The 12,695-nt window shown below is 40.3% G+C and overlaps 1 protein-coding gene across 4 annotated transcripts in view; it reads left to right on the top strand.

Moving 5' to 3' along the window:
* The window catches only part of smoc2 (SPARC related modular calcium binding 2), a 60,889-nt gene continuing 48,194 nt past the window's right edge, over positions 1-12,695 (top strand). For 2 of the 4 annotated variants that reach the window (XM_030156905.1, XM_030156904.1), the window contains exon 1: positions 3-422. In XM_030156905.1, the coding sequence (XP_030012765.1) occupies positions 348-422 (75 nt within the window). In that variant the 5' untranslated portion in view covers positions 3-347. Of the gene's footprint in view, positions 423-12,695 lie in introns of all 4 variants that reach the window. The other 2 variants (XM_030156903.1, XM_030156906.1) reach the window with 2 other exon arrangements.

Genomic DNA, 12,695 nt, shown 5'->3' with positions numbered 1-12,695 from the left:
CAAGTGTGGAGGGAGGGGGTGTGGAGCCAAGGAGCTGCACTGGAGAGAGGGAGAAAGGGAGAAGACACGTCGAGGGAGGGGAAAAGGTCAGGGACACGGGGGGGTTTATCGCACTGCCAGAAATAAGGCGAGTGTCTACACAAACGGTTTGGCAGACGGACCCACGGAGACGAGGTGAAATAAAGCAGCAAACCCCACTATCCTCCACGGAGAGTTTTCCGAAAGGACTACTGTGGATTTTACGCATCGTCCACTCATCCACAGACACTCTTCTGGGCTTTGGTTGAAGTCCGGCCGTGTTTTGGTCCGTGCGTAATTTGGAGCGTTTATTGCCACGCTGCATCAGGATGCGCGTCTGTCCGGTGCTGCTCTTCCTCTGCCTGGTGTGCGCTGGGAGCACGCAGAAGTTCTCCGCTCTCACGGTAGGAACGGCTCCACAAGTCCCAGAATACCTCTGATGAAAACCCAGCAGGGAAGGATGGGTGTAGGAGAATCTGGCGTTTTCATTTCATGCGTAAAAGTTGGTCAGATCCTTTTTTTAAAAACAGCAGATCTGTAATTCCATTCAGTTCAGGTTGTTTTAACTCAGTATGCTCATCAGACATTTGAGTTTTTGCCAGAGTACATGTTTCAAACTTAATGAACACATCCTGCTTTTATTCATTCGATGGGGTTTAAGAGAGGGTTTGGCGTTTTCATTAAATGCGTAAAAGTTGGTCTGATCCCCCTTTTTTTTTTTTTTTTTTTTTTTTTTTTTTTTAACACATTTGTAATTCCGTTCAGTTCAGGTTGTTTTAACTCAGTACGCTCATCAAACATTTGAGTTTTTGCCAGAATACATGTTTCAAACTTAATGAACACATCCTGCTTTGACTTTTGTAACACCAGTAGGATTAGTTTAAAGATGGAATCTGTGTCCAGAGTGAGTCCAACACCAGGCTGAGATTCATGCCCAATTTTGGATGGAATTTAAAACCCAAGAGGTCATAAATTAAAGATGTTTGTCTGGGAAACTCCACGTCTGTGTCCCTTTGGTGCTGTGTGAACTCTGGGTCTGTTCAGTCCATGTCAGATGCCAGAGCTGCTGCTGCTGCTCTGCCTCTGAGGACTGAACTGGTCTGGGATCAGCTGCACCACTGGGCTGTCCTTCACCTTCTGGACCGCTCTGCCTGGGCTTTGGCTGATCCTGCTCCATGTCCTGTTCACTCCGGTTGAGCCGGTGGTTTTGGAGACTGCAAATTATTTGGTTCTTAGAAAGATAAAAAGAAAAAACAACAACAAAACTTAGATTTAGAAGTGTTGGATATTTATCTTGTTTTTTTTTTTCTTTGTTGTTATTGCAGTTTTTTTGTTTTCCATCCAACAAACCAGTGTCTTCTAAAGACGAGACACAAAACATAAAATACAAAATAAAACACAAAAACATAACTGGATACAGAAGGTGGTAGGTCAGACTTACAATGTACAGAGTCCCATTTATAACTGGAAAAGCACTAGGAGAGCACAGACCTCCGCCAAGGCACATCAGCCCCCCCCCCCCCCCCCCCCCCATCACCTCCAAAATGTTATCATTTGTTCCTTGTGCCAGTATCACCATTTCCTGAAAATGTCATCCAAATCCATCCATAACTTTTTGAGTTATCTTGCACACAGACACACAACAAACAACACCCCCCCCCCCCCCCCCCCCCCCAAAAAAAAAAGATTGATCTGGATCCTCACTCTTCAGTATCTCGTAGAACCTGTCGGGAACTTATTTTGTATTTTTTTTACCAAACACTCTGACCGTTCACTGTGCAGTTCCACATACATATGTTGAAAATCTCCCTATCTCCCAATGATAAAGAATCCTTTTAAAAATTCCTGGATCCAGACAGTGATCCGGATCATTCCTAAAATCTAATCATTTGTTACTCATCCCATTTCGGACATTTCCTGAAAATTTCATCCAAATCCGTCCATAACTTTTCAGTTATGTTGCTAACTAACCAACAAACAAACAAACAAACCCTGGCAGAAACACAACCTCCTTGGCGGAGGTAAACATAATTTAAGTTCACAACAGTCCTTTTAAAAGGGTAGACGAGAAGTCCAGTCCAATACAGTCATAAAAAGGACACCATACTCTGTAGAACTGACCTGCACTCTTATGTATGATACTGGTCAGATAATTCTAGGGGCGATCAGTTCAAAAATGATTTGACGCCAACTACAGATAGAAGGAATATTGTCACTGACCCACTGCAGGAGAATATTTTTCCTTGCTGCAAATGTTAGAACATTCTACAGTCTTCTGCCAGCTGCTGTTTTCACATATTTACTTGGAAGACCCAAGATCAAGGTATTTGTCTTGTTTTAAGAGTTCTAATTTTAAGTGTTCATTCATCTGCAGACAGGCTTATTTCTAGAATTAACAATCTTAATTTGTCATTTTTATCACTGTGTTGTCTTATCGTTTCATGCAGATTTCTGGTATTTGACTAAACTGTTTCTATCTTATAATTTAATCATGTTTTTAGGTGTAAAGTGCTTTGGTCTTCATCATATTGTTGTAAAGTGCTATATAAATAAATTATGATTGATCGATCGATTAATTCAAGAAGTCTTGTTAAGTTTAATGTTTAATGTTTAACCTCCTCAGACCCAGGAAATGTCAGTAGTACCAGCTTTGTTTGTTTTTTATTAAATCAGTGCCTATATTGGAAACATCATGATGCAGCAGTTTTTTCAGATGTAGTTTTTAAAATTTTTATGGAATGTCCTTTGTGGTGGACAGTTTTCTTTCTTTTTTTTTTTGTATAAAGTTGTGAAACTCTTGTCACAAATGTGGGCAGAAAACTCATAGCTGGGTCTGAGGAGGTTAAATGGATCCTCATTAGCATCCACCAAAGTGATAAGCTCATCCTCCTGCAGAAGGACTAAACAAACCACAGAACAGAACTACACATGATATGCACGGCAATCAAGATTCACGTTATTAACCCTTTCATGCATGAATTATGAGAACCTCAATCAAGATTTTTTTCCTGAGTGTTTTTATTCCTCTTTAGACATAAAAAAAAACAAACAAAGTGATTGAAACTTTTCTTATGAACCTATTTTTTATGGAGTTGCAAAAATGTCCACTCAGCTGGACACCATGTGTTTAATTTTGAAGCAAATACACATGTATTTACTGATATATTGTGTGAAAACTATTAAATAAAAACATTTTTTATGCTGCTAATCTGATGTTTTGTCCCATTTTAACATACTCTAATATTCAGTCATTACTCACTTCATGGAGATAATATGCAAAAAAAAAAAAAACATGTTAACAACAGTCTAATAACAATAACAAGCAATTGATTTCCACTCAAACATGTCAGTGCAGATCAGGTTTATCAAGAACAGTAAAGTTACAGTAATGGTCTGAATGTCAGTGTATGTGATGGTGCATAAGTGTCCACTGTGTTGGCTGATATGGAACTAAAACAACAAAACCCATGAATATACAAGAGAACAGCTGGAGAAGAACTGACCACTGGAGTGACCACTGGAGTGACCACTCCGCATGAAAGGGTTAACAATGCAAATCTAAAAATAATAACCATTGTCAAGTGAAATGCTCTTGCTCCATAGACAGATATTTCACTTGTTTTCAGATGTAGTGCTTTTATCTTGTTTTTAGACACTCCTTTTTGCAGTGTAGGAGCCGGTTTGTCTGATTCAGCAGCTCTGCATCAAAGCACATGGCATTGTTTACAGCAGCAGCAGCACCGGAGCCGCCAGTTCTTCAGTAAATTGCAGGAGAAAGTTCATGGATCATAGATTTTCATGGCCACAAGCAAGTGCAGGTACAGTGCAAAAAAAGGAGGAATAATAGCCAGTGGAATGTGCACTGTCAGAGGCTTCCCCGCATGATTTAGAAGATGATGTGGCAGCCGCCTCCCCCTGCTCCGTTATTTATGGTCAGGCTGAAGATGCCTTAATATCCAATTGGAAACAAATGGCCGTGAGTTGTTAACCTGCAGGTGAGGGGTCGCAGCGCCTTTCTCCCTGACACCGCTGTGGAGTTGTGGAATGTGGGTGGAAGTGTTGCACTGAGCAGATGCTCTCATGACTTTTCACACAGAAAGCATCGGTTCAGCTACAGGAGCAGTCGAGGTTTAATGAAGGGCTCGATAACAAACAGGGAAAGTGTGTCAGTCAGATGTTCGATGTTCCACCGGTGTCTCCAGCTCCGTGGCATTAACCCATAAAAAATCGGACCAATGGCCCTGTATCTTAGCAGCCAAATTCAAAGCTTTGGGAAATGTATCCAGATCCATTTATTCTCACCCAGTTCTGTGTATTTATTCTGTTACAGAAATAGCCCATGTTTTGCTCATATTCCAATCAGATCTGTAAAAAAATTCAAATTCACACTTGATATCATTGATACTGATTTATTGGATCAATCCACTTCCTATCTGTTATAATGAGAACATTTTTCAAAGTCACCCCAAATCCAGAATCAGATCTGGATTGAAATAATTTCAATCCCTTGTGCTGACATCATCATACAGAAGCTGTATACCAAGTTTGAAGTCAATCAGAACTGGAGTTTGGGAGAAAAAAGACGATTGAAATGTTTTCCCCATAAGAGCCCATGTGAAATTTTGCGTCAGTTCCAGATCCAGAAGAAGATCCTGATCAGCATGTGGACATTATGTTTGGATCATCTCCCCATCAGGGCTGGACTGGAGACATTTACACTGGAGATCATTTATATTTACTGAGTTACTGCATCCATCCACTTCCTGTCTCTTATAATGGGGACATTTTTCAAAGTGGCACCAAATCCAGAATCAGATCTGGATCCAAATAATTTCACTAACTTTCATTGACATCATCATAAAGAAGCTGTATACCAAGTTTGAAGTCAATTGGAATTGTAGTTTCAGAGAAGAAGACGATTTAAATTTTTGTAACTGACGACAACAACAACAGACGACGATGACGACGACAGTCGCCGCATGACGACACTAGCTTACAGCCTGTCGGCCGATAAACTAAAAGCCCAAACAGCCACTGGTGACCAAAACCATCTACTGATCTAAACTGTTTAATTCCTGTTAATCCACTAATTCTATCAATACACGTGAATAATTGGTGTAAAATACAGTTATTCATAATTTCATGCTCATCAGATATGACCCATTTGGAGGTCCAGAGGCTCCATAGTTACCATGGAAACACCGTCATCTTCTACAACATCAGAGAACACCAGAGTTATATCAGGAATCCACCTTTTATATTTATATTTACATTATAGTTTTCATTGGGGATCACATGGTCTTTACTTCGGTTAACCCTTTCATCCATGAATTTTTATTATTAGCATTGTTAGCAATTTTATTAGCATTATTATTATTATTATCATCAGTATTATTATTATTGTTGTTGTTAATAACAGTGATAAAACTGAGTGGGACTATTACTCCCTTATGTGTCCAACTGTATTATTATATTTTATTTTTAACCCATAAAGACCCAAACACACACCATCAACTAAAACCATCTACTGATCTAAACTGTTCAATACCTGTCGATCCATTAATTCTATCAATACATGTAAATAATTGGTGTAAAATAGAGTTTGCCATATTTTCATGGTCATCAGATATGACCCATTTGGACGTTCAGAGGCTCTGTAGTTACCATGGAAACACCGCCATCTTCTACAACATTGATTCACCAGTAAAACCCATGGAGTTGGATCAATGACAGTGGATGGACACACTGGGTTTATGTTCAGTTAATGAGAGATCTGAGTGAAAAATGCCACTTTTTCTTCAGTTTTCTCTGTTTCTAATAAACTTCAACTTTAATCTGAACTTTTATGAACATTTACATGATCAGTGAATGAAATAAAGGGAAAATACATGATTTACTCTGAAAAAAAAAAAACGCAAAATAAAAAAGATAATATTACAATCAATGGTGATAAATCACTGAAGAAAGGTTAAGTAGAGAGAAAAATGCAGTTTTGATCAATGACAGTGGTTATAGAGGCTCATTTCTATCTTCAGTTCATGGTATTTTGCTGAAATATCATTGTTCTGATATAATAACCTTTGAATTCACTCTGAGCTTTTGTGAACAGCTACACCACTGCCCTTAAAGTTGAAATTAAATACAGAAAAATTCATTTGGGAAGTGACACAAAAGTAGCACCGGGTCTTTATGGGTTAATTCTGTAAACTCTGCTGGAGGGATGGACACCAAGAAAAGAAAAGATATTCCCTCATTTGGTGTTTGATGGTGGTGGTGAGAGCACTGTTGAACACATACTGGGTCTAAGATCTTCTATGGACGTTAATATTTAGTCTGAAGGTCATAGAACAGTGTTTGGAATTCAAATGGGGTCGCCTGAAATTTCTAGTGATTGATAAAAATATATATATATAAAAAATATACTAATAAAAAATATATGGTGAGTTGAGAGACAATCCCAATCCATAAAAGACAAGACAAACTGTGAGTGTGAAACTGCAGCACTGTGGTTCTGTTTCTGTGTCAAATGTTCACTGTGGTCAGTTTCAGATGCTGCAGCTCTTTCATAATTCATAGTTTCAGTTCTTGTTTGTTCAGTATTAATTGTCCTCCTTGTAAATCACAGCTGGACTGACTGGACAGATCCTGACCAAGGAAAATCACATTCTCCCTTTGTGCAGTAATCTACACCTGGATTTACTGCCTCTGTCCACAATAATATACAGTATATAGACTAAATGTCCTCTAAAATTAACCTTTATTTGCAACATAGTATAGCAAACAAATTAATTTGAGCAAAAAAAAAAAGTGTCTGGTTTGAATGTCTGGGGTCGCCAGAAATTAGTGATGTTAAAATGGGGTCAGGGGCCAAAAAAGGTTGAAACCACTGTCATAGTCTGTAATAATTCACATCATTCAATGAGTTTCCTTCTGCCCTCATGTTCATTTCACCCTGACTGACACCATGGAGTTCCTTCCATGTGTTAGTCTGTCCATGTCTGTATCTAGGGTTTGTTAAAATGACTGTAATATATTCATTATGTTGGATGTTCCATTGGTAACTGTCTGGAAAAGCACCTGGAGCCTGACTTTAACACTTTTCATGACTAAATAATATATTATTGTTTGAATGACATGTCAGAGGATATCACTGGCTCCGTGCAGAATATTTTGTGAATACTTGAGGTTAAACATGCAGTTAAATAAATGGGATATTAGTCCAGGTTATTCCCGAGGCTGAATGTTTCCATGGTTTATAGAAGTATGAAATAGTGTGTGAAAATACGAGGGCAGAGAGAACATTGGCTGCTGTTTCTTGTTTTTTTCTAAACCTGTACAAAGCAATTTTTTGTGTCAGATCTGGGCGTCTTTGCCCTCTGAGCCTTCGTAAAACCGTGCACCTGCCCGGGCACTTCTATGTCACATGGTCGTCAGCGGTCTTTCACACCACCGCTCTGAGCTTTTAACATCTTTCACAGCCATAAAAAGCCTTTTTCCTCAGATTGAGTTAGTAGTCTTGTTAAAGGCTGTCACTTTCTTCCCTTTCCACCATGCTGGAAACTAATGATCCCCTTTGCATCCGCGCATCCACGCAGGAAACTCCCGCCAAGGCCATTTAACACGTTTGCCACGGCTCTCAGCTGGGGCCCCCATTGACCCGGCGGGGCCGTGGTGTGAGGGGCCTCTCAGGGCGCTGGAAGAGGGGGCCTCCCACCCCAGAGGGCCCTTATCGTCCTACAATATGCTCTCTGCTGGAGGCTCGCCTCCTCCATACTCAATTCAATCCCACAATGCCGCAGAGCCAGGGGGAGGTAATAGGATTTGATTTGTATGCTGGTTGGTCTTGAAAAAAAAAACTTCTCTTACACTCTGCCCGTCTCGCCCTCTCGCACCCGCCCCTTGTTCCGTTGCCAACCTCTTGTATTATTTGAGCATCTGCAAACAGCATCTTCCAAGAGAGATCACGCAAAGAAAAAAGAAGTCCTGAAAGGAACGAGAGCAAAGTAAAGCGAAAGGAAAAAAACAGTGAAAGTGAGAGCCAGCTGTCTGGGAGGAGACAAGAAAAGGATTTAAGCAATAAATGGATTTGAGTCACAATATGTGTCCTGTCTTGTACGAGTCTTCTTTTATGATAAATCCGGGTGGAAGCTGAGGCGAACCCATCCATCACTCCCTACTCCCAGTTGCAGTGCATGGTGGCGGCGGCGGCGTGGAGAGGCTGGAATGAGACATCAGGGGAGTGTCAGGGCTGCCTCGGCCTCACCCATCCATCACCACAGGCCAAACACACGGAGATCTGCAGCCGCTAACGACCATTAAGAGTACACACCAAGAGGAGCGCCTCAACACGCCATCGCTCTCTGAACACTTGCTCTTATCGACTCCCACATCTTATTTGTCTTTCTGCTTCAGTGTGGCCCGCTCTGAAATAAACACTTGGATGTGCGATAGTGAGTCTGGGTGGCTGATTTCATGCTTAGCTGATGTTCTTGGAGCTTTATCTTCGACTAGCAGGCGCTTGGCACTCTGCTGTGCGGTGTTGGTGGACATCTACGAGGACGCTGGGCAGCTGAATGACTCAGTTCGGGTTGTCAGTCTGCTGGCAGCCAGCGGCTGATACTGATAGTGTTGGAATCGTGTGAGTGTCGGGGTGGCCGGAGCGGACTGTGGTTGGGCCGGTGGCCCACCGCCACCAGCTAGCTAGGCTGGATGAACTCAGACAGCCCGGGTGTTTGCGGTAGCCATCATTTGACCACCCTGTCACGCCTGCTGGACTTTATGTGGCAGAGTGAGCTGTGAAAGACAGAGTGGAGGGTGAGAGGAGGTCACCGCTGCAAAGGGATATCCTAACTGGTGTGGAAGGGTGGGGGGGGTGGAGGGGCAGACCCACAGGAGACTGTCAGTCAGACGCAATGATGCAGACAATCTAAGAAACTCAGACACTAATAAGGAGGGGCATTTGACCCCCGGCTTTCACAGAGGAGTGGGCCACATAATAAGAGTCAGTGGGAAGATTCTCATTATGAATCCCAGAGAAGTAGAATATATATATATATACACACACATACTAGGGCTGTGTATCGGGAAGAATCTGGTAATAAGATACAAATCACAACACTAGGATCACGATACGATATATCATGATATATCACAATACTGTTAAAAAGGCAATTTTTTTATTGGTTTAGTTTATTTTTTAAATGATTATTTCCTTGAAGAAGGGAATTACACCAGAAATATGCATAAATACTAAACACATTGTTAACATTTTTAACTAATGCTATATAGCAAAATGTTCCTGTGTTCAAACTGAAATTGTTTTACAGACATTCCAGTTTCAGATCCTGTTCAAATGTTCCGATTCTGTTCGTTCAGAACTAACATCAGAACAGTATTTGAGTTCAGTCCCAACAAAGGAACTCCCATCTGCCTCTCAGACAGTAAAAAGTGCTTTTAGGATGATTCAAATAACCATGATTTAATAAAACAGTGTCAAATAATAATAAATAAGATATAAACAATAAAGACAACCAAAAATGAACCTCCACAATATCTGCATTTGAATAAACACCTAAAATATTGACACAGTACTTTTTAATATCAATACAGTATTGTGAAATGAAATATCGCGATACATTATAGCAGTACCGATATTTTCTTACACTCCTAATATATACAGGGTTATTCAAAAAGAATGAACTGGTTTCATGACGCAGTGCTTCAGTTCTCAAGCATCGTGATGGAATGAGTCAGTGACCATTTGAAAGAGTTTTCTAAGTTCTGAACGGCTGACCTCCATGACCTTAAACATCGAATAATAACAGCGATCAGCTCAGTGGATGGTGATCTGCTGATACGCGTCTGGGAGGAATTCTCTTATGGCACTGATGTTTGTGCTGCAGGTGGTGGACACACTGAGCACTTGTAAGACAGGAAATAAAAGTGGATTGTCGGTAGAATACCTGTGACTTGGCTGGAGTTTCCTGTTGCTTTTCCTTATTAAAATACTGCGCAATGAAATCAGTTCATTCTTTTTGAATAACCCTGTATATATACGAAGCATCCTGTGAAGAGAATATGGAAGGTGTAATATCTCCACATTAAAATATCAAAATACACTAATGTGAAGGTTCAGGGGTTAAGTTTAAGGAGGATTTAACTGAAAAAATGGAAGCTTTAATGTATAATCACCACAAATTATGAATCACCTGAGGAGAGGAACCTCAGAAGGAGTGGGTCCTCCTCCACAGAGTCCACCAAGTGGAAAGTTTCTGACACATTTTTTAAAACTTTTTTCCATCATATCTAGGGATGGGAATCGATAAGAATTTAATGATTCCGATTCCATTATTGATTTTGCTTATCAGTCTGATTCCTTATCAATTCTCTTATCAATTCTCATTGGGTGAGGGAATAAAAGAGTACAAGCGGGTGTGTTTGCATTAACTGTCTTTTATATTTCCATCTGCACAGAAAATAAAACATGTACAGTATGAACAAATAATAAGAACAGATGATGCCAGGCCCGCTTCGGGGGGGGGCAGTGAGAGTGAAACTACAGACTCTTTACTAATTCCTCTATTGCTGCATTTCCACTACGTGGAACCGGTTCGACTCGGCTCGTCTCCCGTTGTTGTGCACCTCATGTCCTTTCCCCTACCTTCGGAAACTTGTATTTGAGGGGGTATGATGTTTGTTGCCTGCACCGGAACCAGAACTTGGCCCAGATGACGGCCTGGTGTTCACTCTGCTGCTACATTCACAAGCGCCACTATGTAGAGAATCAAATACGTGACATTCCTGTAAATGAATCACATGTGGACAAATGTTTGAGCAGAATGGAGGGATTCCACCTTTAGAAGAAATGGAAGCTTTGACAGAGTTCAACTGGACCTGCTGTGGTCTGTTTGGACCTGCTGTGGTCTGTGTGGACCTGCTGTGGTCTGTTTAGACCTGGTGTGGTCTGTTTGGACCTGCTGTGGTCTGTTTAGACCTGGTGTGGTCTGTTTAGACCTGCTGTGGTCTGTTTAGACCTGGTGTGGTCTGTTTGGACCTGGTGTGGTCTGTTTAGACCTGCTGTGGTCTGTTTAGACCTGGTGTGGTCTGTTTAGACCTGCTGTGGTCTGTGTGGACCTGGTGTGGTCTGTGTGGACCTGGTGTGGTCTGTTTGGACCTGGTGTGGTCTGTTTGGACCATTTCTGCCTCAACGCCATGTTAGCTACGTTCTGATCAAAACAATGCAGCGTACGTGTGACTTCATCGCGCATGCACAACGAAGGTGGAATCGTTAAGCAGGCAGGCAAACGATTCCAAGGAATCGAACTACTGGGATCCGCTTCTCAAAAAGAACTGGTTCTCGATTCCCATCCCTAATCATATCCAGCATTAAGGACTATCATCATCTTCTACAGATGAACCAATGACTGGCTCTAGAGGGCACCTTTTTCATTTGGACTCTGGTTTTTAGTGTCCCCCACAGGGGGAGGGTGAGGACAGGGGTATACGATAGGTTCTAAACATCCTAAAAACCACAGAACTACATCAGATATTTCCAACAAAGTTCACATTCCAAAACTGTACTCAGTGTCATATCCTTTACACCATAAACACCACCTTAACATCACATGACAACATTACTCACACTTTCTTTTTTTTTTTTATCAGAGTAGAATATTTGTCACTAAGTATAATGTGAATAAAAATACAAAACTTTACCTGGAGGTGAAACATTTCCCATCATCCCTCGCTACTTCACAATGTCACAGTGTCTTCTACTGGTCCTTTAACTGAGAGACACATGGCAGCAGAAATTAGTATGGCATTGGACTTCAGCTTAAACACACATCTGCCAAGTAACTCTGATCAAGTCCCAAGATAAAGCCAAAATTTGCAACATTTTTTAAAATTTTATTTTATTTAACCTTTACTTCACCAGGCAAGACAGATGAAGAAAAGATTCTTAAAAGGGAGCAAAAAAACAAGATTAAAATGAAATAAAGAGGGCAATCACAATCAAGGCTATTATCGTTAACGAAAACTAACGAAATGACGGAAATTAGAACTGAAAAAACATTTTCGTGAACTGAAATAAATAAAAACTGTAATTAAAAGAAAAAAATGATAACTAACTGAAACTGTATTGTGTGTTTACAAAACTAACTAAAATGTATAAAAAGTATGGATAAAATTTCCTTAGTTTTCATCTTTGTCAATGTTGGATTGATACGAAATCGATTTATTTCCCTCAAGCAATTTTAGCTGCTGTCACCATACGACGCTTTTTGGTCCGTCACTTGTGTTCACTTGTGGTTTCCAGTCGTCTTCTGGTCCCCACTCTACCTGGAAACATGAGACTAAAGTTGGGAGAAAGCAGCAGAGTCCTGTCTGGGATTTATTTGAATACGACGACAACGATGATAAAAGATATTAAAAAAATAAAACTAAAACTAAGCATTTAGAAAATAACAAAAACTAACTAGCAAACCTGCTCTAAAAACGAATTAAAACGAAGTGAATTAGAGAAAAAAAAAAAGTCAAAACTAAATAAAACTAAACTAGAATGAAAAATCCAAAACTATTAGAACCTTGATCACAACACTAGAATAAGTTAACATATTCATAAAATATTTACAAAGACATAAATAAAATGAATAAATACAGTACAAAAGCAAGAGTGT

Source organism: Sphaeramia orbicularis, chromosome 15 (genome assembly GCF_902148855.1).
Source record: "Sphaeramia orbicularis chromosome 15, fSphaOr1.1, whole genome shotgun sequence".
Taxonomy (NCBI): Eukaryota; Metazoa; Chordata; class Actinopteri; order Kurtiformes; family Apogonidae; genus Sphaeramia; species Sphaeramia orbicularis.
The sequence above is the reverse complement of the archived record's forward strand: the minus strand, read 5'-3'. Positions and strand labels throughout refer to the sequence as shown.